Below are 27,546 nucleotides of genomic sequence, written 5' to 3'. Positions count from 1 at the left end.
GATGTAGTTTGCAACTGAAAACATTAACTAAATACATAGCTCTTTTATGGCCCAGTTTCAACCTGCTATACCAAGATAAGGATCTAGGTATTGCCATACGCTTCTTATTCTTTCTAATTAGAAATCAGTTCTCACAACTCCTCACAGCACCTCAGGTTGTAAAGGCACAATTGCTAGTGAAAATAAATACTTATCCAATAAGGCAGATTTCCGACCACTTTAGAGATTAACAAATCCAACCATTGTCTAACCAGAAATCTGGACTCTTAGAACAATATACTTGTGAAATCTGAGCAAGACCTTATCAATATGAGCTTTAGTTGAGAGCAAACCCAATTCAGCTTACAGAAGATGGGTAAGACTTCCTATAGCAAGCCCCATTGATCCTTGGCAGAACTGTGGTTTCTAAAATTTTACACAGTGGAGATTCTTTATGTTTTTAACATCTGGAAATGCCCAAGAAAAGTATATTTCAATTTCACTTAGAGAAAGAAAATAATTTGCCCAGGGAAGAAGCTAAGAGAGATGGAATAGTAGGGAAGAAAATCTGTTAATGGGAACAGGAAAAGAAATGTATTGTCAAAGCTGGATTATTGGAAGAGGGAGTGATAAAGTGTCTGTCACCAATTTTTCATCTGAATAGCTGGATGAATCTTATTTTACTTTGTTGGCATAAATTGTAACTGGCTAAAGAAGATAGAGAGAAATACATTTAATAAAGGGCAGAAAAATGGTATGAGCAAAAAGGAGGAGGTTTCATCATTATTCATAGGTACATTATTGATACTATACTATCCAATTGAGGTCCAAGACTCACAGCCATAATCCAAAGGGTACTCAAAAGGTAATTGTTGCCTTGCAGGAAAGAAATCTAGCAGCTTGATATTCCTCTAAGTGAAAACATGTGTATTTATATGCTGCCTCTCTGCCCTGGCACACAAAATGGTTTACATTTTTAATGTACTGAAATGTTATGACACCAAACAATGGAACAATTTTAATATAAACAAATGTAATTAAAATGAAGCAATCATTTAAAAACATAGTTTTTACTATGTTAGTGTTAACTAACAAAGGCACCTCCACACCACATGGGATTTAGGGCCACTCCTGGATCAGTGCCATGTCCCTGTAGTCATGCACTGTTGTTAGTTTTTGCATTTCTTTCTAGCTCATCTCTGGCATAGTTCAAAACTTGCAAAATTTCCATTTTGAAATCCTGAAACTCCACAGGATTTGGGTGGGCCAGTTTCTCATTAGTGGGACCTCCTGACAACCCCCACCTCCTGGCTCCTTGACCTTCTCTTCTCAGCTCCTAAACTACTGATCCCAGTATCCTTCCATCAGATTTGCAAGCTGGTGACCTGCATTTTCCCCCTTTTTCTGCCACTATTTGGCTCATCTGGAGTTCATGCCATGGGTATGGTGAGGACAACTGTCCATTAAGAGACTGGCTCTCTATGAAGGCTGGTGCTGGCAAGGTAGGAAACAAAGGGCCTGAAAAAGGCAGGATTCTTGTATCAACACAGTGCAAGGGCCATCAGCATCTCAGTCTGAGAAAAGACTGGCAAACCATCTTTTACGACAAAAGGGCACAGGAAAGAAACTTGGGATTTAAACTTTGAGACCTGTATTGTGAGTGTGAATATTCTTAGATTCTGTAGAACTGATCTTCATCTTTATCAGGACTATTTCATAGCTGCTCTAAATATTACATCACTATCTGAATCTGGTCTTGACTTTCCATGAAAGTGCCTGAGTAAGGGATGGGACTTCTAGAGAAATATTTATTGTGGTGGCCTGAGCATAAGCATGACAGTCTGAGCATTTAGGATGCTCAGTTCCTGGGTGGTTTGGAACGAGTCTTCAAGGGTTGCCCTCTCTAAAGGTGCTAATTATTATCTTTCTTTCCTGGTAGAGTTGATGAATTTATGTTATTTGAGGATGCATAATATGAGCTGTAAGTAAAACTCAATTCTAATAATAAGGTTAAGATCAGGATATTTCTAAACCTATAGGGATCAGTAACCATTCTGTCAACACAAATCAATACTGTCAGCTCCACAGGCCAGTGAAATAAAAGACAAGACAGCTCTCTGAGAGATTGGCAAGATGCAAAGGAATAAACCAAGGAACAAGCTTTGAAGATTGGGCTTCATCATTCATCAATCAGGTCAAGGATTACTGTCTGAAGAAAAGAGGTCTTTCAATTGGCACCCCTCTTCTTTGGAATGTCTTACTACCAGAAATAAGATCTCCACCCTCCCTCTGGATATTTAGAAAGCCATTGAAAACTTACATTTTTAAGGGAACATTTAGGGACTGGGGAGTAGAAAATGTACCTGGGATGAATGGTGTTGTTGTGGTTGTGATTGTTACGATTGATGATATAATTTATGATTAATATGATTAATTAATAATATCATTTATATGATTTAATATATGATTACTATGGAATACTTCTTACTGTATATGATGCTATAATATTACTCTTTTGCAGGACCCCACTTGGAATGATTGATGTGGTATAAAAGCACTAATACATTAATAAGTATGATAAGTATCTTTGGAAGTGCTTGCTATAATCTAGGCTTCCAGAGTGAAATCATGCAGTGAGTCTTCATGTAGGAGGTAGATTTTCAAGTTGGACCATCACTGCTATACAGTATAAGGAATATGGTGAAAATGACCACATGGAGGCTAAGCAGTGGAAAAACATGTCCCTCCCTGCTCCCCTTTTATGCACATAAAAAACTGCACTGTGAGACCCTGAACAGACGTTCTTATTTGCTGAAGTGGTATTTTTAGTATTATAAGGCAAAGCTGCATGGCTAATTTGACCAGGGAATAATAGCTAGTAAAGAGAATGGAGTCAACCTAAAGCATGATCTGAAGACAGGAAAGTGCAGCTGGTAATTATTTAAAAAATTATAAAGTTCAAAAAACGTTTTATTGGGAGTGTTAAGAAAAGTATGCAGAGTTGCTGTAGAACTGATTATGTTTTTTAAGTCAGAATTCTGGGCAACAAAAAAAAAGAAGAAGCGGCTATGGCTGCAAACAATCCAAAGCACACTTAAGGTAAAGGGTAAAGGTTTCCCTTGACATTAAGTCCAGTCGTGTCTGACTCTAGGGGGTGGTGCTCATCTCCGTTTCAAAGCCGAAGAGCCGGCGTTTGTCCGTAGACACTTCCGTGGTCATGTGGCCGGCATGACTGAACAGAACGCTGTTACCTGCCCACCAAAGTGGTACCTATTAATCTACTCACATTTGCATGTTTTCGAACTGCTAGGTTGGCAGGAGCTGGGACTAGCAATGGGAGCTCACCCTGTCATGCGGATTTGAACTGCCGACCTTCCGATCGGCAGGCTCAGCAGCTCAGTGGTTTAACCCGCAGCGCCACTGCGTCCCACTAAAGCACACTTACCCAGGAGTAAATCCTATAGAATGCAAGAAGCCGTATTTCTGTGTGCCGGATTATGCTGCACTTTACTAACAGAGAGGTAGGAAAATGGCCTCATCCATTCAGCCATGGACATTAACTGAAAAAAGGTGAGTGGGACAAGAGGAAACATATAAGTGACAATGTATTTTTTGAAGGGGCGAGCCAAGCCTCCCCCAGTTTACCACCCTCTGGACTTGCTGAGACTAAACTCGCTTTACCAGGTAGCAGCTGGAGAGTTCCAGGTGAGAAGAGCCTGGGCTGTATACATTTAGGGCCTGGGCTGGGCCCTAAATGTATTACTTAGGGAGCTACGGTAATTTTTCTATATAATTGTAAATGAGGAACAAGGGGAGAGAGGAGATCCAACACAAATGATGAAAGGCAATTCAGGATATGAAAGAGTTGAGCTAAAGTCTCCAAACAGCAGAGCTGTTTCTCTCACCGAAATCACAGAAGAGAAGTTGCCTTTAAGAAAATGTACAGCCTTGGTGAACCGTAAAATAATTCAGTAACATGGAAAGATTCTGAATGAAGAATGAGAATTGACCTTAAATTTAGGACAAAACTAGAAAAAAAGAGAATCTACAGTAATGGCTCCCTCTAATGGCCAAGGTAAAAAATAACAACAGAGACCTATTCAAAAGGTGGTAGCATCTGAGCTGTCTTATATGACCTTGGATGTTCAACAGGGTAAAACCTGATTAGTATTTGCATGGGAAACCACTAGGGAAAAGCAGGACTGTTGGCTAGACTGGAAATATCCCGGCAATGGTAAGCTACTTTCATACTACTGCCAAGAGAACAATAAACGTTCGTCGTGGAGTTGCCAGGAATCAAACTCAACACAAAGGAAGTGTCATCTTTCCCTTGTTTGTCTGTTTAGCCTCCTATCTAAAATCTTTAACAGCAGCTGGGAATCTGGTAGTGAAGAAAATGCTGAGCCAGACAGACCAATCATAAAAGAAATGTATACCTGCTACATCTAGGATAACTTTCCTAGCCCAACCTTATGAAGAAATACACTGAACCTGTGAATACGCTTTTATTAAAAACAGTTTGCCTGTTTTAGGCATTTCAGGCCTAAAAGTTGTACAGATTGGATCAAAGAGGTGGTAAAATCTCCACTATTCAAACTTACCATTGATGACTCTCAGCACTTGATGGGTCCAGGTTAATTGCATTCTCTCCAACAAGTTTTCCTGAAAAAGGTGCATTTTACAGATTTGAACAATATGCATAAGCTAATACCATACCATGCTCCATTCATTCAACAATAAAGTAATGAAAACAATCACATGATGATTGTGATTTGAAGTCAATTACCCTACCATAGTTACTTTTGTCCAAAATAAAGAATTACTATACTAAATGGTAACTATCTGCTGTCCTTTGACAATAGAGCTGATTACTGCTCTCTTTCTACTCCTCTGGGCTGTCCAAACTCCTTCTGTAAGGCTCAGAAATCCTCCAGAGCAGAATTTGGGAACACACAATGGTTACTGGGGGAAAGTCAAGTCACTGCAGCACAAGTAGGTGTCTACACATGCAACACTGTTGTAAGAGATGGTGTGTGGATGGAAAGCCTACTACTAATGATGCTGCACCTATTATAATCACAGCCCTATGAAATGGGGTGTTAGGAGATATCGGTGGTAGTTGTGAGTCAAAGCTTGAGAGAACGTGATATAAATGATCTGCAAGATGTAAGGGATGAGAGAGCTGGATATCTTGGTGGTGAAGACTGAGAAGAATTAAAACAAAGCTGGCTTGACAAAATACCCTGAGTATGTTAGGAAACTGCAAGTACCTCCTAGCTGGTGAGATGCAGGCAGGTATATTAGCTTGCAAAGTAGTCTCTAGATCAGAGAACCAGAATAGTGTGAGCATGCTTGCAGTAAAACTGGGCTTTAATTGCATTTGTGGTATACTGGCCAATATTTGCCAAAACTGACCAGTACTGGCCTTACCACTGGCAGGCAATACTCGATGTGGCACAAGTACAATTAAGACTGATGTAATGGTATGTAAGGGACGCGGTGGCGCTGCGGGTTAAACCGCTGAGCTGTCGATCGGAAGGTCGGCGGTTCGAAACCGCGCGGCGGGGTGAGCTCCCGTTGCTCGTCCCAGCTTCTGCACACCAAGCAGTTCAAAAACATGCAAATGTGAGTAGATTAATTGGTACCGCTTCGGCGGGAAGGTAACGGCGTTCCGTGAGTCATGCTGGCCACATGACCCGGAAGTGTCCTATGGACAACGCCGGCTCCAAGGCTTTGAAACGGAGATGAGCACCGCCCCCTAGAGTCGGACACGACTGGACTTTACGTCAAGGGAAACCTTTACCTTTATAATGGTATGTGGGACTGGCCTTGGGAGATGGGGGAAGAGATGCTGCCTACGGAACAATCAGAGAAGATAGGGTATAGCCTGAACTGCATAATGGGCAAAGAAAGAAACTCAGAAAGGACCCTCCCTAACTTCTGAGGCTATAAAAGAGATGGCAGGAGATTTGTACTTTCAGACCTGCAAGATTCTGTTAATGTAGCCTTAAAAGTAGAATTGGCTTGTCTAGTCGTGTTTCCTGTCTGGTCTACCTGGGAAGGCTGACAACTGGTATCCTAGCCTACACCTTATGTGAATATCTTAATTGACCAAAACCATGATAGGTGGTGGAGGTCATTATCTATGGGGTCATCGGGTGGTAAGCACAGCATATGAAAAAATGCAACTTGGAATTAACAAAAAGTATTCTATTAGGTGACATAAACAGATGAATGGGAACGTGCTTCTGTCCACTTAATTATCTGGAAATGAGTTGTGTATGTCAACAGAAACAAGTACGTTGGATGCAGTATGTCCATGTGGCATATGTGTTAAAATAAGAAGAGACAGGAAAAAGAATGGATGGGTGCTAGATAAAAGTGGACTGAATACCAAACTAAGTTACCACTATGAAAGAAGTATGTAGAGATGTGTGGGCTGTATAGAGAGAATGAATGAGGACTAAATTGCAAAGCAAAAATATGAAGGAAGAGTGAATGGGTTGAAGGGAAGAAAAGACTGAGAAAGTTATGATAGGATGAAGTTGATGACATCCTCAAAATTAAAGATTTTAATAATTTGAAGAAATAAAAGCCAGTATGAATCAGGACAACAACAACAACAACAAATGGACATGGTGGAAGCAAGGATGGTTTGGAAGAATATAAAGTTATGGAGAGTTATTATGAATTATTTTGATATCAGCTAGATGTAGATTTTTTCCCCTTATCTCCTGCTTTTAATGTTTTCACTCATTACTTCTCATCCTTTTTCATTAGTTTGAACAAAGTTGCTTAACCAAAAGGAATAGCATGAAGGGTATATGTATGTTTACTGACAAAGCTGGAGGGTAAGTGTGGTTAAACTTTGGCCTCAGTGATGAATTAGCCCTCTTTTAAGGTTAAAGCAGAACCCATAAGATATTTAACAGAGACATTAAATTGGGAGTTTATCCCATTTGGCTCCAGATTAAATTAATTCAATAGGACATACTTCCAGGATAAAACTAGCGTGGTGTAGTGATTAAGATGCTGGACTAGACAGGGGACATCCAGGTCCAAGTCCCCACTCAGCTATGGAAGGTTATATAGGGCTAGTTACTCTCTCTCAGCCTAACCTACTTCACAAGGTTACTTTTAGGAGACAGTTGGAAAAGGGAAGGTTCTGCATGTTGCCTTGAGCTCTCAGAGGAAAGATGGAATGTACATGTAATAAATAAATAAGCATATTCAGCTTTGCAATTAATATTTTGAAAAATGCAATACACGCCTGGGTAGAAACAAACAGAATAAAAACTGAGCCCTTCCCTTAGCATTCCTTGTGGATTCAGAACAGAACTGGGGCAGGGAAGCTCCTCCTCTGAAATCTCACCAATATACTTGCTCAGCTAAACATCATCACCATTTTTCTTGGTACAAGGCTGCTCCGGTACAAGCAAAGAAAAGTAATCAGGGAATCAGATTAGTACCACAATCCCCAGCAAGATTGTTACCCCAGCTCATATTTCTCTGCTTCAGCTGGCTAAATGAACTTATTTTTAGCAGAAGCAATAATAAAATAGCATTCCTGGTAGATTTCTAGTTTGAACAAATATTATTTGCATTAAAAAAGTCTATTGACCAGCCAACCTTCAGCAGCATAGTTCTTTTTCTCATCAGCATCTGCAGTTAACTCAAACATGTCCCCATAAGCCCGGGCAAGTCTCCAAAGAAAGCCAGGATGGTTTCGATACTGCTTGCAAACACAGAGATGCATTAGATTGCCTTTACTCTAGATATCTTTTGACATACTTAAAATGCACCTGCCCCCATGCATTAGATTGCCTTTACTCTAGATACCTTTTGACATACTTAAAATGCACCTGCCCCCAATTGCCATGTGCTGTTCTGTAAGTAATCACGTTGTCTTGTATTTTAAATTCATTGCCTTCATGTATTATTGTGTCATGCTTTATTTATTTACTCCATTTTTGAAGCTGCCCGACTCCAACCAACTCTGAGCTGCTCACAGAGTGAAGGACAAAATAAAAACAACGAAATACAATAAATTAGGTCAAAACAAATTACAGGATAATGACAAGATGGCAATCCAGACAACACAACAAAAAATAAAACGGGAGCCCCCGTCCACCCTAACCCCAAATCTGGGAGAACAGCCAGGTATTCAAGGCCTTCTGGATGCCCTCAGGGTGGGAGCCATATGGATCTCATGGGGGACTTCATTCCAGAGGGAAGGTGCCGCTACAGACAAGGCACACTTCCTGGGTCCCAAAAGGTGACACTGTTTAATTGAGGGGACTCAGAGCGTGCCCACTTTGCCAAATCATATTGGCTGGCAGAAACTGTGGGAAATAGGCAGTAACCTCAAATAACTGGGCCCTATGCCGTGAAATACCTTTTTCAGAATTTTCTGTTGAAGTAAGCAATAGGATCTAGAATTAGATACACATACATGCTGTAAGCCTCTGCAGTGAAATAAGATTTTTTTCTGTGTGGCCTGCTAGGTTTCTATAGGCAGCTACATGGAAGAGGTAAAGTGTTTTTTCCTAACTGGAAACAGAATACAGGATACTTTGAGCCTTTAAAGGCGTTTATCTGACCACTGAAATTCATTCACTCATCCAGAGTAGGGGACCCCAACATTTGTGTGCCACATCTGGAATGTTGAGAACATGCTGTGGGGGTTCTCACAAATCAGCTGCCATGGTGGGCACGTCTAGAACAGCCATTGACGAGAATGCAAACTGGCATTTCCTCAATGGCCCAAAGGCTCTTTTATCACCTGAGCTAACTTCGGTCTTTCCTTCCTATGCAAGGGGCCTCCTTCTGAAGAAAGCATCACTTATTTCCTTAAAATGACCACAGGCAACACACGTGATTCAGAGTTACACAGTGAAGGTTCCCTCCCACCACCTTCATGTTAGCATAAACAAGAGAGGTTCCCAGCAACCTACCCATCTCTTGTTCTTCTCCTACTAAATTCCTTATTGTATTCTGCGAACAAAATGGGAAATTCTTAGCTGTGGAGTCCTTGGTGCTCTCTGAGCCTTGTTGTTTTCTTGCAGATATTTCACTGTCAGACTAGACAACATCTTCAGTGTGAAGAGGGAGTGGGCCTTGCTCTCTGTTTATATACAGTGGCTTGCCCTGCTTGTGTTGGTGGGGGTGTTGTTCTCTCCTTGGGAGTTCCTTGATTGGGCTGTTGTTTGCTGCTTGGTTGGTTGACTGAGTTAATAGTTCCTTGATTAGGGTGTATTGTGCTGTTTGATGGATCATCTGGTGTTAATCCTAGTGTTAATCTTTGCATATCTGGCAAGGGGGTGTACTGGTGTTTTGGCTTTTCTATTGTCTCCAAGGACTCCACAGTTCAACCCTGAGCTACAAATATTCACTTCGATAAATTCTTAGCTGCTGGAACCCCCTCATCCCTCTCTAACTCCACAGTAAAAAGCAACACTGACTCTCACATAAACCACAAAGTTAAAGTGGGAAGAAAGCCTATGTGGGCCTGTTGGTGACCAGAAAAGGGAAACCAGGAGGGGTGTAACTTGATAATAGATGTTTTCCCCTCTGCACTGAGTAACCATAACCACTTGTATAAGAAGCCTACTTTCAGCAAGTATTTGGGAATGCTAACCAAAGGGGCCATTTTTAAGCAACAGGATTTTTTCCCCTTTAAAACTAATCTACTCAAACATATCCTTAAACTTTGACATGACTAAAACGTTCAAAAGAACACCATGGAATGTACCGAACTACAGACAGTACCTGTTCCTCCCTTTCAAGCAATAGTTTGAAGCTTTCTCTTTTCTCATGCTCTGAGCCACCATGCAGTCTGTCCACCTCCTGCAGAACTAATTTCTCTTCAGGTGTCAGAGAAGATATGGAAGAATTGATCCATCCTTTTTCTTCCTCAGATTCTCCTTCAGTATCAGTATGAGCTGTAATGTAACTAAAATAGCAGAGGGGAAAATATAACCTCTTCTTGAAAACCCAAATGGTTATAATGCAGCTTGTAACTGTTATTTTACTAATTAGCTATCTTAAGACAGCTGCAAAGTATACATTGAACATATTCATTTAATTTTGTAATATCCACAGACAGACCAATTAAATTAGGCTTAAATCAGGCACTACTGTACTATTTTTTATTTAAAAACACTATTCAGTAAAATTAAAATTACTTTTTTGGTATTGAAACATAAAGCTTATTTTAATTTAATGAAATTCAGCAACTACAACTTTTCCAATTAATATTGTCCTTACCTTCAGTTTCTGGTGAAATGTTTTTCTTTGTAAAAAAAAGAAAGAAATTTCTTTAAAATTACCACCTGAAAAATTATTGAGACAATTGAATCGTAGAAAAGATACAAAACGGAATTGCAGGTTTTTACATGCAATCATTTGGAACTAGCAACGTTTCTGCACCGAATCAAATACCTTCTGAGTATTATGAATGCTTAGAGGCATTCAGATTTATCGTGGCAGTCAGTATCATTTATTCAATCATCAAGACCTTGAGACAAGGTAAATTATCTCTTAGTTTCCAATGAAAACAATTCAATCCTTTAAAAACAATGATCAAGGCCTTGTTCTTAGCCTTGAAAAGGCTGTAATGGGTATTATAAGCTGTTGTTGTAGTTCTTAGCGTTTGTCCCACAAGGTTTCACAGTCTGCTTGTTTCTGAACTGTGTTTACCTAATTCTTACAGAAAAGCTTTCAATGCATGATGTAACAAGGGCTTTTGTTTTCCAGCAGGCTTGTTGCAGAGTCTGAAATTGATTAGAGCTGAGAGGAAGTGACTGACCCAAGGCCACCTAGTGGTCTTTGGTGCCTAAGGAAGGACTAGTACCTTGGTCTCCCTGCTTCTAGTTCAGCACATTAACCTCTACACCACACCGGCTCTGTTAGTACAAGACTTGTTATGCTAGTAAAATTCAAGCCATCAAATTCATTACTACAAGTTTGCAAGAACTAGTGACTTTTTTATCTGCTGTATGTTGCTTTTGTCTTCGAAACTTAGTACAGTCAGCATCAGGGAAGTATTTTATTTCAGTCTCTCTCCATAATGCTTAGAACTGCCTCACCCCTGCTACCTTGACCCATCCCACCCAGTCAGGCAGAGCGGGCATGTTACGGACCCTGTCCATGAGGGACTGCCGATTGGCAGGGTCCAGGAGGAGGGCTTTCTCTTCCATGGCCCCCGCCCTGTGGAACACGCTACCTCCAGGGGTAAGACAGGCTGCCATTCTCCGGACCTTTCGGAAGGGAGTAAAGACATGGTTATGCTGCCTGGGATGGGAGGGGGGACAGCTATTCATGGGACTGGTTGGCCCCGTGAGGGTGCCAAGGATAAGATCTTATTTCCCATCTTGAATTTTATATTTTATATTCTGTATTTATATTTGTATTTATATGTATTTATATTTATATTGAATTGTTTTTAGCGATTTGCCATTTTTATTATTTGTAAGCTGCCCAGAGTCGTTGTATGCGAGATGGGCAGTATAGAAATTTAATTAATAAGTAAGTAAGCAAGTAAATAAATAAATAATAAAAGAGACAAAGTAGAAGTTGTATCAGTAAACAGAGCCTTTATGGGTAAACCAAGCATCTCTATATCTGGTTCAGCTTTTCCCTTTAGAGCAGTGTTTCTCAACCTGGGCAACTTTAAGATATGTGGACTTAAACTCCCAGAATTCCCCAGCCAGCCTTGTTGGCTGGAGAATTCTGGGACTTGGAAGTCCACACATCTTAGAGTTGTCAAGGTTGAGAAACACTACTTTAGACGGTAGCAGGATCCAAGCATTTTGGCCTTCCACATCAAGAAAAGGAAAGATCTGAAGAAAGTCCCAAAGACTGGGAAGGGCTCAAAAGATTGGTACTGGGGATGAAAGCACAGAATAAGTGAACTGACCAGGATGTCTTCATGGCATCCATCCTATTCTGTAAATCTTAGTTACAGAATACAGAATAGTTACCATATTGTTTAACTTAAGAAAATAATAATAATTTGAGTAGACAAAATGTTTTACAATCAGCATTTTAGCCATTCAGTTTATTTTTCTATTTTATGCTTAAATGATTTACACTAATATCATTCTTAATAATAATAATACTGCCTGTTTTATATATAACTCAAGGTGGTGAACATATCTAATACTACTGCTTCTTTTTCCCCACAACTCTGTGACACGGATTGGCCTGAGAGGGTGACTGGCCCAAAGTCACCCAGATGAGGTGACTACCTAAGGGAGGCGTAGTACTCACAATCTCTTAGTTTCTAGATGTGCACCTTAACCACTATACCAAACTGGCTCTACACTAAAATGTACACTGCACCAAAATGACCCAACGTCAAATATTTTGTGGACCTGAAATACTGGAAAATCCATCAGTGGACACTGCTTCCCATATTTCACCTTCCTGCTCAAAAATAGTAGGAACTTTCAATGATTGTCTTCCATTGGTTAGTTTTCAGAACTGTATGCATCAACCATGTTTGAACAAAATAAGCAAGACACAGCAATACAAATCCTAGGGTTACCTGATCTGGGCTGCAACAGTTTTGACAACCACTTGATGGCAGCAAAGAGAGGCAAATAATTCTCTACTGCCATGCAGGGAACATCAGGTTTTGCAGCCTGGATCTGATAGCCCAACAACAAATGGAACCTAGAAATGTTAATGGCTTGTGACGTATCCTATTTTAGCAAATATCTAGAGATATGCAGACAGTAGTGGGTTTATAAGCTTCTTCATATGACAGAAAGGTTTTCAATGTATTCATGCAGCAATCCTCCTAAATATCTTATTTAATGTAAAACAAATGGTGACAAGCCTTGGGTAGCCACATCCAACCTTCTGAGTATCATGATGCTCACATATGGTCCATAAACATCCATATAAGGTATTAGATAGCTATGTATGACACTTGTATAATAAAGACTAGTGACACAATTGGCTTATTTGCCTCCATTTAAGAAAGATTAATTCCAGAGCCTTGCATTTCCTAGAGCAGAACTTATCTTCCAGAGATCAGTGTGTTTCATACATGAAACCTGAACAGTATAAAATATTAATGCAATTGGCAGAAATGTTAAAAAGAAAAAAGAAAAGTTTTAGTACAATGAATTGTGCTGGTTCAGCCAATTATCATGCTTTTTAACTGAAAACTTCAACCCAGGGACTGTGCAATGCTTCAGGTTGGATTGGAAAAAGGTGCTTTGCAATGTGTTGAAACATAAATGCAGCATCTGGCTGCAACTTGAACCTGGATTGAGATGCACCTGTTTTGAATGAGTCAGGGCCACGTGCTGTGTTCACACTACTGTCTGTTTCAAAGCATCTCTTCCCAAGCAAATCTGAAGCACTGCACACATTTTGGGCTGAGGGCCACACAATGCCTTTAAGTGGCATGCCAGGAACACATTCTATAATGTGGGGAGGGCAAGATGAAAAGTGTAGCATAGTGGTTAACATGAGGATCAAGGAGATACTGGCTCAAATCCACTTTTAGCCTTGAAGTTTAAAACTCACAAATGATCTTGTTTTAAAAGGACAGGTGCCTTTGGGTTCCAGCCTGTCTCCCAGCCCAACTCACTGCCCAGAAAAGTTATTAGGACCAATGGGAAAAATGGGAGAAGGAAATGTTATGGAGGCAATTTAAGACTCCTAGAACAAAAGATGATATAGTTATATAATATTTCCCCACATGTTTTGACAACCATGCTTTCAGTAACTTAAAAAACTTATTCAGCTAATCTGAAACACAAGGTATTAAAACATTAGTACCTGAGGGGCAAAAAAAAAAAGCCCACAAAAAAACAGGCAAATAGCCACGTATCTATTTACTGGTTTAGTTCTTCATGATACAAAGCATACCAATGACCCAAAACTTATCTAAGTAAGGGTTGCCACCGAATGAAGGCAAATTAACTAATCTCATTATCTTTTTTCATATAAAACCGACATTCAATCAGTCTGGTTTCTAAGATTTTGTGGTTTGTTCATTTTAACCCTGTTAACTTATAATATTAGCTACTCAGTGGAAGTTGTTTGATTTTACAAAATGGCAGGACATAATACATTTGAAAGAAATACTACACTGTACATAGGCATGCAATAGGCCAATTATATTTATTTTGCATTGGGTATACAAGTCTGCTAGAATTCCTAGGAGAATGTTCCGCTCCACTCTATACTCAGCTTCATATATTGAAATGGAAACAGCAAGGTTGCTAGACCATTTTCATGAGGCCACAGTGGTTGAAAATTACATAGGAAGAATTGTAATCAAAATGAACCCTGACTGGAAATAATATAAACAGTACAATGAACAAGATCAGTTACACCACAGGAACTCTATTTTCCAGGGTAAGACTTGAGTGGCTGAGAAACTGCAAATTGTGTAATACTTCAGGGTTTCCAAGCTGAGACATACCAAGGATGCAAAATGTTTTGTGGCTGAAATGATTATCAGAAAATCCCATGCCGACATCAAAACTGAGATTGTAGTGTCCCATTTCAAGGTCAGATCACTTTGGCAGACCTGGAATGGTTCACTTTAAGGTCAGAAAAGCTGTTTTGATGACAGAAAAGAGAGTTCTGAGGTCAAATATTTAGACTTTAAAATATTTTACAAACTCTAGGTAACACTAGTACTGACTGCTTTGAAATTAGGACTCAAATCAACTTAGTTCCACGCAGATTATAACAGCAAAGAAAATGTAAATTCCCTTTAAATGGCCTCTCCCAACTACTGCGATGTTTTAGAAAGCAATCCAGAATGTTAGATGTTGTAGGATGCCAGTATTAGTTATGTGAAGAACCCAGGACTTTACTGAATATTTAAATCTGTAAAAACAGTAGTTTGTTTTTATGGACTTTTTATCTTTTAAAAACTAAGCATTTCATTAACATAATTAAAAATATTTTTTAAATACCCACCCGCCTTCACTTTCAGCCTCTTCAGAACTGGTGGTATCAGATACGCCTTGAGCTGCTGCCTCAACCTTTCGCTTCTTCGCAGGCCTATGCAAAGGGCTGGTTCTGCGACTTCCTGTTTTTCCTTGAAGTTCATCTCGAACAAGTTCATCCAACTTCGGAATAGCTTCTTTAAGAAATGTCACTTCTCTTTTCAGTTCTTCCACACTTATTACTAAGCCATTCAATTTCTCCAATATCTGAACCTGTCTTCCTTGTAACAGCAACACTGCTCTTTCTCCTTTGTGAGTTTCATATGGAAAATCTATTAAATCAAAACTGTTAGCTGAATTTGGAAATATAGGCAAATGCATAGCTTTGCTGCGTTTGTGCGTCTTGAGATACCAACACAGGACAAAGGTTATTCCAGCAGCTCCTGCCATTAAGCCAAATAATAGCCTTTTATTTTCAAATTGGGACATGCTTCCTGCTTCTGAAACAATATACAAAGCAGAAGAGAAACTGTATTTTAACACTTTCTGTGAAATGCCTTGCCTTTTACAAAAGAATACTAGAGGTACAGGTCATTCTTTTTATATATCAGTTTTGTTAGGTTTCTTAATTAAAAGGCACTTGGGCTACAAAGATATGCATCAAAATTTGGAGGCATTCATGATGCTCCATAAGGGTCTGGTTTTCAATGAGGTTCTGAAGTCTCATCTATCTGAACCCTAAATTTGTTCTGTTCTACATAGCAAAGTACTATAGTCCAATAGAAGAGAATATCTGTAGCTCAGGGTTGAACTGTGAAGTCCTTGGTGCTCTCTGAGCTTGGTTGGTTGCTTGCAGATGTTTCATTACCCAGCTAGGTAACATCGTAGTGCAAGATGATGTTATCTAGTTGGGTAATGAAACGTCTGCAAGCAAACAACCAAGCTCAGAGAGCACCAAGGATTCCAAAGTACTATATGATCCTTTGCAGAGTGGGTAGGCTATAAATACTTTAAACTTAGGAAAAAATCGAAGCAGTAGATTCAAACTTTATTTTGCTCAATTCTCCCAAAGAAAAATCACATCTATTACAGTGACACCATCTTTCCCATCCATATACCAATGGAGCAGTTAGTTAAGTTCCATATTAAGGTTCGACGGTTTTCAAGTGATGGTAGAGAGACCGTAATTTTTCAGGATAATTTGAAGCCACAACTGAACAAAATGGTAATTTTGAATGCATAACATTCAGCAGAATTTAATTTTGTGCTGAATGGTATGCATTCTTTAGTAGTCTTCTATGTCCCCATTACCAACCATGAGCTTTTGGGGAGCAGTTGTATATAAAGCTAAAAATCAACAGATGAACAGACAGCATTTAAGGCAACTCAATAATCTACCCAAGGCAATGAGGAAAACTTAGTCTCAATTTCATATATATTATAAACTGAGTGACTGTAATCTAGAAAGTTCAAGAAAATTCTATTTATATTATAGCCTAAGTGCTTTTCTCCACCAGTGATGTAGCATGTTGTCCTCCCAGCTTTGACATAACACAAAAAAATCCCAACACAAAAATTGCTGTCCCTAGCACCCATCCATATCAGGCTTCTATGGTGTCTATTCTGAGTCACTGCCAAGTGGCGGTGCCCTGACTGGTGAGTGTGCTACTCATTATAAGCAAAGTGATTGGTGTTCTCCTCTGGCTTGGCTCCAGTCTCCTTCTCAGGATGCCACCAGCCAGCAAGCAAAACATCCCCCATCTCAGGAACTACAGCAGGAATGGGAAGGATTCACTTCTGGATTCTGCCTGGACAATTGTAGGCTGGTTTGTCTACTGTTCCTCCCACAGCCCATCTGTCCATCTCCCAAGTTTAAATAATGTGAAATACAGAAATGGGAGGCAAGGCAGAAATAGCCATAATTAGGTGGGAGTCAGATTCTGCCATGATTACTTCTAGTGGGGATAATGATGGCTTGATCTGGTTTTTTCCACTGTCTGCGGACTGACCTGTCAGAGTGGCTTTTTTTCTTGGGCCCAGGCAGGCTTCCTTGGAGTCCAGAAGCATTCTCTGGATTAAGGAGAACCCCAGGAATCACTCCATGTGTTCTCCAGACAGCTGGTCATAGCCAGAAGACCACAAAATGGCATTTCATGATCGACTGGTAAGTGATCAGCTGGGAGGTGGGGCCATCATCTTCTTCCCAAGCTGTTCTGAAGCCAAAATGGACCTTAAAGCTGCCCACCCCATTTCTACAGCACTAAGGGTATTTTTTGTTTGTTTGAATTTTACCAAAGAGAGGCTTTCTATAACAAAGAAATGCAGAATCCCTTGGTGACTCTCATTATTTTTGAAAATTATTAGCTTGGTAATTTGGTGTTTTATATATAATTTGTGAAATTGAGAATTAAAGAATTTTGTTTTTTTATTGTTTTTTTATTAAAGTGATTTTTGAGGAATATAAAACTTCCTCTTCTTCACTGAATCTGTGGACTGGAGTTCTGATCTATTTGCTTTCACTTTCCCATGGGAATGCTGTTTTAGTTTTTATTTTCCTGATTGGCCACACCGGAGATAAAACGGAGAGAGTGTTCAGTTACAGTGTTAATGTCTTTACCTTCCTGAGGCACTAGAGGGCATCATAATCTATCTTACTGTTAAGAAGTATGGAGGAAATTAATTTGATATTTAAAGATCTCTACAATGCTGTTATTCAAGTCTTGGAGCATTTCTCAGAATTTGTGGAGTCCAAATTGTCACAAGAATTGAGAGAAACTGATAAGGCTGAAAACTGCCTTAGGAGTAAAGTGGTTTCTCCAAAGAAAAAGATGAGAATTGGTGACTTACGTTTAAATAGTCAAAGGAAAATTGAGTTGTCTAGGGTATTGTTTAAATGTGGCTTTCAGGATGTTTTTTTAAGGGTTTAGATAAATGTTTATGCTGTTTGGATAATTTTTATATTTTTGGTTAATGTTAGTTTAGTTGGCAGATAGGAGCAAATTATAGTGAAGAAGAGTAGTGTTATTTACTATATTAGGTTCCAAATTATGTTTGAAGGATTTTATATGTTGTTCTTTAATTGGGAGGGTAATTTTGTTTTAGAAGGGAATGTAATAATGAGAATTTAAATGCTTTATTGAAATGTTTACTATAATATGAATCGGAGTAGGAAATTGATATTGATTCATGTATATCTTTGTTATAGAAAGTCGGAAGTCACTTTGTAGTAGTTTGTTTTGTGTTTTTTTCACACCTTTTTAGTTCTGTTTCTTTTTCTTTGTGGGCAGCTTTGTTTCAATCTTTTCAGTATTTATGTATATTTTGAAAATGCTTTAATAAAGTTTTCTTTAAAAAAATTGTACAACTAGCTAGTCCTATAGGAGGTAGAACTGAAAGTGAGCAGCTGTTGGACAACCAAGTATCTTATTGGTGGAAGCGGAGGATGTAGAAATGACTGAAAGTGACAGATGCTGGGAAATAAATGGTTGCAGTATAACATGGGCTAGCACGTTGCACCCGACGCGCCTGTAACAGAACTGATCACACCTACAGTAGATCATCTGGCTTTGGGCCCTTCCCAAATGTCAAGCTCATATAGTTCTTCACCAATTCAGATTTTACATACCTTAGAAAGGTGGTAGGACAAGGTTGGTTTAGTGCGAATCTTCACTTTAGTAGACTAATTTAAGGGAGGGGATATCCATTATTTACAAATGTCACTTAAATTAGAGACTAGTCACTTGCAGCAATTTATATCATTTACATAATTCTGTCATTACACAAATGCTGTTAATCAATCTGTAAAAACCGACATGGTCTGTGCAAAGTCCATTGCCTCAATCTTTGATAAATCAAGGTTTCACTGAAATTTAAAACCAAAGTGAAGTTGACAGGATAAGGCTGTTTTAATTATTGGCCTGGGATTAGAAGAGGACAGTGTGATGAGGTCAAGGATGAAGCTGATATAGCCACACTATGACTATGACTGCATCATATTAAGGTGCATGTGGGGCAGGGCCTAAATCACAGGCAAAGTGCCTATGTTCTCTTGAATAAATAACAATAACATCCTATTTCCTAAATCGGATTAGAAGACACCTTGCAAATGGTGTTGCAATCCTAGAAGTTACACAGTAAACAATCCATACTGTTGAAACTATCCAGCTACAGTTCTCCATACACTGCTAAAAACTTCACTGGCCTGCTTCAGAATAAAGTGTCATGGAATTTTTTAAAATGTTTACTTAGAAGCAAGTATTATTTAAAACTCATACGTACAGTAGCAAATAATCCAAGGAAATCAGTTTCAGATAGGAGTATCCCGGGTTGTAACTGTTGGATCAAAGAATCTAATGGCACCTGAAAGGCTAAACACTGGAACCCCCCTAAATTCAAGGAAACTTATTTCTAAGTAGTCCTGTCTAGAACTTTGTAGGACTGCTTTGTAGGATATTTATTACAGTATAGCAAAAGTTTTGGACAGGTAGACTCCCCATGACTTAATAATGCTGTTCATCTTTAGGGTGCCTTAAAAATGTTGGTTGTGTTCTCTTCCCAGAAAGCTTGTCTCTGACTGCGCAAAGTGCTTTCGGTGAGTTGCTAAGCCGCAGGGGCTGGGGAAGGCTTTCCTCTAACCGAAACAGCCATGCATAACCCGAAAATCGATCCACGTTCGTTCTGGGCGAAACGACACTCCCAAGGCGCGGTGCTGTTTACAGCCCAGGCAGCCTGAAGCAATAGCTGAGCGGAGCAGAGAGTGCCGAGGCGCCAACTACGCGAGTGGGGGAGAGAGGGAGCCTCTGGCGCTGCCGGGGGCGGGGGCATGCATCCCTGTACCCTCTTCTGAGCGCCTCTGAGGGAGAAAAAAAAAAGAGGCAACCAGCCCGGCTTTCCCCGTCGAGGGACGCAGACATGCCCAGTCTCCTCGTTTCCACCTACCAGGGAAGCCCTCCCGCTGGCGCTCCGCTCCGGCTTGCTACAAAGCTGCTCCTATTGCGCTGCCACCGCCGCTTCTGCACCTGAGCCTGCGGGGAGCGGCGAAAACGCTCAAGGGCCGCCCACACGGTCTGACACCCGGATACGGATGGGCGGGCGGTGGACGGTGCTCCTGGGGAAGCGCCGCGTCCTTGGAGGCGGAGAGGGTCTGCTGAATCAGGGTAGTTCGCCAGGCACGTTGGGCGGCAGCTCCCATCGTCCCCTGCCAGCGCCGCTTGTGGAGCGGTGGAAGTTGGCCTCCAACGCGCCTTGAGGACGCTTTCGTGGAGTTGGGAAGACTTCCGGGGTCCTCGGTCAGGGATGGAGACCTTGTCAACCTCCGGGAGTGCTTGCATCGTAAACGCCGCCGTGGACCCTGCCGGCTGGGCCCCCGGTTGGCAGGTTCTTCGCCGCCACCCCTCGCCTCGAAGGTCTCGGGTATCAGATACCGGCGGAAGCCTTAGTATGCCCACTTATCCGAGGTTATTCCCATTGAACGGAACAGGAGTTTTGACGTAAAGAATTGGTTTGTTTTATTGGGAACAAAGTGACTACACTGGAGTGAATGCGTTTTGTCTCCAATCAGCCACAAAGTAATTTTGTTTACACCAGTGATGCAACTGCTAGTTGAAAATTGTCCTTGGGAAACGACCTTTTACCATTTACTTGGAAGATTGCACAACAAATGAGCCAGAATACTTTTTACTGTAATATGTAAGCTAGGAAGGAGCCCAAACTATATAGCTTATAACTTGACTTAAAGTGCAATGGCACACAGTCGCCAAAGACAATAAAAGAAATTAAAAGTACCTTATTTTGACTGATTTTTTTTCCCATCAAATTTGCAGTAAATGCATTAAATACTTGCTTTGTAGAGAAATTTATTTTGATCACTAAGGATGGAGCCAACAGGAAAGGTTCATTCCACCTCTTCTTGACTTAGACTTCTGCATCTGGTGGAGGGAACTTAACTCTGCCTTCTAGAGTAGAGGAAGGGCATTTCTTCTTGGCTCCATCTTGGGCCAAGAAACCACCTTTTTCTTTTCACTTGCATCCAATAGAAGGATACAAAAGGAAAAAAAGGAAGAAAGCAAAGAGTGGAAGTAGAGGTGGGTGGCGGAGGTGACATTTTTTCCTCCCTGCCATTTTAAGTCTATAGTACTGCAAAGCAACAAGGAGTTCTGCAAAAAGACCTTGGGTATGGGGTGGCAGAAGAGGCCAGTGGCTGGGGAAGTCATGATCAGGAGATACCATGTGGGGAGCACAGCCACATGACACTTTTTTTTCTTCATTGCCTACCAGAGGTAAAAGCGCCTGGCATGCAGCAAAGCACACAGAGCTTGAACAACAAAGTATGCAGGCAGCACAGCAAGCTGCCTAGGGGGAAGAACTGCAAAATTCCTGAGTCCTCCCAACTGGGGAACATGGGCTTTTGCTTTTAGTAGATGACAGCTGCAGCCTGCTTGTCTTTGCTATCACAAAGACAGAATTGGAGATGGTGTAGGTCAATGGCAGTGACTTAATACAGAAGACTCCCCCCACCAACTCCCTCTCCCAGGAAGGAAGCCAAAGAGCAGCCAAAACTTCCCTCCCCTTGCCTATGCCCTGACAAATAAGTCAACCTCATTCCCCTCCCTTGTATCAGCATAGCAATGGGAGGTTCAAGAAGCCTTCAGAATGGACATGTTATCAGAAGAAAGAGGACCGACTCTTGTTACATGAGAGAATCCCTAGCTGAATTGTGTAGACATAGCAAAATGTCACAGGAACCCCAGATTCCAGGCCAACAAGGCCTTACTTCAGAGATGGAGGCAGCAATGGGGCACATTGTGATTGGAGAGGGAGTATTTTATTGTGCCTTAAGCAAGACTCTAGAGAAGATTGAGGGTACCAGGCCACAAAGTCTTTGGATGTCTCGCATTCCTCTCCTGCTCCATCTTTGGAATACTCCAGTTCATGTTCTTGGGGGAAAGAAGTGAAAAATGAGAAGGAGCACATCTAGTAGATATGGAGAGACAAATGAAGTGGGGAGGAAATCTTTTCAGAGGGATTATCTCACCCATGTTCTTGAAGTCCATGGTGCTAAGTAGAGAGATGGAACCCATACCTCAGTCAAGTAAACAAGGGTATCACAGGATATCTCAAAGAAGAATGGGACCAGGAGGGCCATTCTGAATCTCAAGCCCCTGAACAAATTCATCAGGCTCTAATCTTTTAGAATAGAAACTCTGAGATCACAACATAGGCCATCATACCAAACAATTTTACAGCATCAGTAGACCTCTCAGTAGGGACGCGGTGGCACTGTGGGTTAAACCGCTGAGCTGCTGAGCTTGCCGATCGGAAGGTCGGCGGTTCGAATCCGCGTGACGGGGTGAGCTCCTGTTGCTAGTCCCAGCTCCTGCCAACCTAGCAGTTCGAAAACATGCAAATGTGAGTAGATTAATAGGTACCGCTTTGGCGGGCAGGTAACAGCGTTCCATTTAGTCATGCTGGCCACATGACCACGGAAGTGTCTATGGACAAATGCTGGCTCTTCGACTTTGAAACGGAGATGAGCACCGCCCCCTAGAGTCGGACACAACTGGACTTAATGTCAAAGGAAACCTTTACCTAGACCTCTCAGTGGTATACTTGCATATCCCCATCAGACAGGCATGCCAGATGTTCCCCAGTTGTGCATATGGGAAGGAATACTTCCAGTTCAGAGCTCTCCTGTTTAGTCTGGCTTCAGTACCCAAAATGTTGTCAAAAGACACCTGAGGATTCAGGAGGATAATTGTTGCCTTGCAGGAAAGAAATCTAGCAGCTTGATATTCCTCTAAGTGAAAACATTTATGCCTATTTTGGTGATTTGCTCATCACAACTCCCCAAAGGAAGAAAGCAGTAAAGCACCACACCTTTCTGTGCCTGGAGGAGTGTAGATTCATAATACTTTTGGAAGAGGAACTGAGCACTGTTAATACAGATCTTGCATCTGAAGATCATATTCACACAGGAAAAGAAATTTTTCATGTCAAAGGGGGGCACCAAAAAGCAACAATATATGATCAGTTCTAATATCCACGAGGCAACCTCTTATGGAGAAGGAAGGCTGCAAGGAATGATTATCACAGCAATGGAGGTAGTACCATGAGCTCATTTCCATTCCAGGCCAATTCAGTGGTTCCTCCACAAAAGGATCAGTTCACCAAAAGGGCATATATAAGTCTAGAGATCCTGGATAAGATAGCTTGTACCAACCAATCTGGCAAAGGGAATGTTGCTCAGAGAACCAGTAAAGGATCAGATTACTAAAGATGTTAGTCTTACAGGTTGGAGAGCCTACCTGCATAACTATTCAGTTCACAGGCAATGGTTTCAGTATGAGTAAACACTATCCCATCAGCCAGCTGGAGCTGAGGGTAGTATGCTTGACATTGAAGGAATTGGCAAACCTCATAGAGGGGCAACATGTCTTAATTCAGACAGACACCACCACCAGAAAGGCTTACATTAACAACCTCACCTGATCAATTGGATGAGATACATCTGGCCTCCCTGTCAGCAGAATACATAAAGCGATCGCAGAAGTTAACAGCAGACTGGCTGAACTGACACAGCCTTTCATAGGGAAAGTTGGCCCTGCGCCCCAGTTTTTCCCAAGAATATCAGACATTGTAGCTTCCTGGTGAGCCACTTTGCAGCAGCAGAAAACAGGAAGGTGAAACAGTTCTTCTCACAATTCTGGGGGGAGAGGGTGGAAAGAGACATGTCCTGGTTCTGCCATGGCCAGATCCTCTGCTATCTGCATTCCACCACTACCAACCCTTGCATGTTTGCAACCTGATGTGCAAGGTTGAAATGCTCAGAGCATGAGTAATCCTGATCGCCATTTTTTATCCAAGAGGCTTTTTCCTTCACATTAGTGGAGAGGAGCATAGACAACCCATGGCAACTGTCAGTACAACTGGACATACTAAACCAGATACCCATTCTACATGTGGATGTAGGATGGCTTTGATTATGCACCTGGAACTTTAGCAGGAACATCTCCCGAAAACTGGTTTGCCAGAATGGGCAGTGGAGACTATCTTGATATCCAGTCACCCAAGAATCATTAGAATCTACCAAATGATCTGGATGACCTTCAAGTGTTGGTGCAAAATAAAACAACAGCAGCAGTGGTTGAGGCTCCAGAACTCTTAGGTGTCCAGCAGATGGGTCTGGAGAGTGGCCTAAGGACTAATACCTTGTATGGACAAGTGACCATCCTGGGTTCCATATTGAAACCCAATATCAGGAGATCCCTACATTAAACATTTTGTCAGGGAGACCAGTCTATTTCTCTCTCCCCCGCCCCCATCATAATCATACATCTTTTTCCTTTATGGGATTTCTCAGTGCTTCTCAGGACCTTAAACACTGCTGCCTTCGAAACCATTAAGCAGACAGCCATCAACATCTACACTTGGAATGCAACTTACCTACTGTTGGTGCCCTCAGCTCATTGAGTAGGGAACTGGGAGCTTTCTTTATGAGAGATCAGTGGTGCGTGCCACCAAGACAATGTGATCCTGAGACCTCACAATTATTTCATGCCAGAAGTCAATTCCAGGTTTCACAAGAGGCAGGAGATAATCTTACCAAATTTTTGTTCAAGTTACAGCCTTTCCAGGGAATACAATTGGAACAAACTATTTGGGTACAGAGCCTTAAGAATTTATCTCATGTGCACATTCTAGGAGACCAGAAGGCCAATTGCATATTTGTGTTCTACAAGACAGGGAGTGCTGGGAGATGAATATCTCTACCCTCCATTAGCAGATGGGGCAGGAAATGCATAGCACAGCTCTGACTTATTCTGCCAGTAATCTGTGGGTCTTGGATGGCATCATAGCCTACTCCTTCACATCCTTTCCATTTCATTGACAGACATCTGTAGGGTTGTGACTTGGGTGAAGGTTAAAATAAATTCATCTCAGAGGCAGCCTTCATACACGCTGTGCTGCAGATGGTACTATAACTATTATTGCACACCCAGGATGGGGGTATGGTGTATCCCTATCCCATTAGCATCATCATCAGTAATCAAGAACAGCACCAGGAATCCAAACCAGAGAGAAAGGACTATAGTAAGAAGCACACGTAATCCAATTGTTTAATATTGTTATTTCACTGATCAAGTGGTTATGTAGTTGTAGATGTTGTTGGAAGTATTTTTTTCCCTGTGTAAAGATGTTGATTGGTTTTGCTTTCAGCTGAGGTTAATACAACTGGGGAAGGAGGAACTCCCTCTACCAGATGTTAAAGTTCAAACCCTGCCTTTGGCTAGAAAAAAAGGTGGCGTTAACCTTGCTGACCAGAATAGCTCCTTGTGTCAAGTCTAAATGGTCTGTCCCCATATTCTTTTAATTAAATCAATTTTTGTATGTGATACGCAGGCCTTGATTTTCTTCTTGTGTCATCCCTTCAGATACTTGAAAAATGCTATGATATCCCCTCTCAATCATCTTTTCTCAGAGTTGAACATATCCAATTTCTCTTTAGTTTCGTTCCCCTAATTATCTGTGTTGGACATCTCTGAATTTGTAATGGGCAATTTGTAAAGAGGGAGGGGGAAAATGTATTCAGACTTGCAAGATTCTGTTACTGTATCCTTATAATAAAAGTTGTATTAGCATTCATAACTTTAGTTTCCCAGTCTGGTCTACCTTGAAGGGCTGACATCCATCTTGCAAGTCTGAATATGCTTCCCCCCTCCCCATGAGAACTAGGGAGGGTCCTGTCTGAGACGCTTTCTCAAATTACATTTCTGTTCCAGACTTAAGATTTCTTTTATCTGAACATTATCTTGGTAGCTGCTGTTCCTTAAGGTTATTCCTTCTTCCCATTACAGAATTATTCCTGAAGTGGAGCCCTCAAAGTGTCATGTCCAGAACGGAAAGCAGTTATTACATTTTCCTATAAACTATTATTCATTTTCTATTGCCTCTATCCTATATTCTATCCTATATTCTATCCTATATTCTATCCTATATTCTATCCTATATTCTATTGCTGTTATTTCTATATTACTATACTAATCAATTACTATACTACACTCTATAGTATATTACATAGCAATGTTTTTTTCTTACAAATATTGTTCTGCCTTCATTCCTCTGTGTTTTTTCAGCTTTTTTTTTCTCTGTTAACAGCCAGCATACTTGCACATTTCCACACTTTGCTTTGCTGTGCCTCTATGTTTCTTTTTCCTCTGGACCATCCACTCCCTATGAAGGAAAAATGCCTTCTTTTGTTTGGCTGCTGTACTCTGTTTGCTGGCGGCTGCAGAGCAACAAAACACACTTCTTCTTCATTCTCCACATCTCCTCCCACACCTCTGTCAAGGTTGCAACTCTGCTGTGCTGACACTGGGGAAAAAGCTCATATGGGAGGGGGAGAAGGCAGCCCAGATGCTTGCAATTTTGCTAAGCAGCCTGCTCTTCCACATACACTTTGGAAAAAAAAATTACAAGGCTGATTATCAGATTATCTGTCTGAGATTTATAAAAGTGCACTCATACTAAGAAATGGGGTTCTTGTTTTACTTGAAGTATATTGTTGATTTCTCCTATTGGCAAACCAGATGAAAAGCGTTCCTTTAAAACAAGTTTTGAATGATCCTTTGCTAAAAGATCAGTATATTTTGCTGATCAAAATATTTTACTTTGTCCACATGGGGGCATCCGAGCTGCAGTTTTTAATGAAATTAGGGTTTTTTGTTTCATAGTTTAATGAGCTTTGCCGGTCGTGCCCTCTTTGGCTCCACTATGAGCTCTTAGTTAAACTTTTCCTAATGGGTGGTATTAAGAAACACTCCTCAAATGAATCTATTTTCAATGGGCCCTTTCATTAGCCATGGTTTCCAGCATCATCATGTACTACTTTCCCCATGTTTTACTGCCATGAATATTTCCAAGCAGGAAATATACTTGGCTGTAGTATTAATGTGATTAAGCCTGCACCAATGAAGTAGAGGAATGAAAGCTAGGCAGATTAATGGATACTGCACTAATAGGGTACACTTTCACATACACTTTCTTAATTGGAGCTTGCCTTATCAGATGTTCAGTTGATACAATATTGTTATAATTTTTAGTTGTTGTCTCTTGGGAATCAAGAGGAAAATGAATTGTAGCGAAATAGAAGAAAAGTATGTGCTCAGGGATTCTTGGATGCAGGCAATTTGCTATTCCAAACAAAGGAAATTAAAAAGCTATCTATGGCTCTAAACATTGACTCAGCTCCTATTACAGTAGTTTTCCATGTTGCTTCTCTGGGGGAGGATAGTTTTACTGGGTTTTTCATTTTCAGCGAGCTCTTAATGGGAAGTTATTCTCTGAGCATACTTCCTCTCTAATTCTAGATAAAGCTACCCAATTTCACTTCTAGAGACCTATCAAGAAGTCTCTAGCTGTAACACCTAAGTTGTATTACCTTCAGCCTTCTTGATATAAAAACCCTCTTCTGTATTCCACCTACAAGAGAAATTATGTGCTTCTCCTAAGCAAGAAGACAAAACCAGATAATGGTTGGATCTTACATTTTTCAGAATTGGGGGCTCATTCGTAATTTGTTTCTGCTAGTCAAAGACTTCTAGGAGATGCAACTAGAATACCTAACAGTCCCTAAACGTCTGCTACCTTCTCC

General features: G+C 40.8%; 1 protein-coding gene across 3 annotated transcripts in view; it reads right to left on the bottom strand.

The window, feature by feature from the left end:
- RMDN2 (regulator of microtubule dynamics 2) overlaps positions 1-19,925 on the bottom strand; it is a 39,115-nt gene extending 19,190 nt beyond the window's left edge. For 2 of the 3 annotated variants that reach the window (XR_010068095.1, XM_063305602.1), the window contains exons 1-5: positions 19,836-19,925; positions 14,929-15,397; positions 9,748-9,931; positions 7,609-7,711; positions 4,581-4,641 (exon numbers count right to left, since the gene is read on the bottom strand). Coding sequence is in view for 2 of the 3 variants with exons in the window: in XM_063305602.1 (XP_063161672.1) it covers positions 4,581-4,641; positions 7,609-7,711; positions 9,748-9,931; positions 14,929-15,386 (806 nt within the window). In the remaining variant the exon portion in view is untranslated. The remainder of the gene's footprint in view (positions 1-4,580; positions 4,642-7,608; positions 7,712-9,747; positions 9,932-14,928; positions 15,398-19,835) is intronic. The other variant, XM_063305612.1, reaches the window with a different exon arrangement.
- Between the last annotated feature and the right edge of the window lie 7,621 nt (positions 19,926-27,546).

The sequence above is a fragment of the Candoia aspera genome, chromosome 1 (assembly GCF_035149785.1).
Source record: "Candoia aspera isolate rCanAsp1 chromosome 1, rCanAsp1.hap2, whole genome shotgun sequence".
Taxonomy (NCBI): domain Eukaryota; kingdom Metazoa; phylum Chordata; class Lepidosauria; order Squamata; family Boidae; genus Candoia; species Candoia aspera.
The sequence above is the reverse complement of the archived record's forward strand: the minus strand, read 5'-3'. Positions and strand labels throughout refer to the sequence as shown.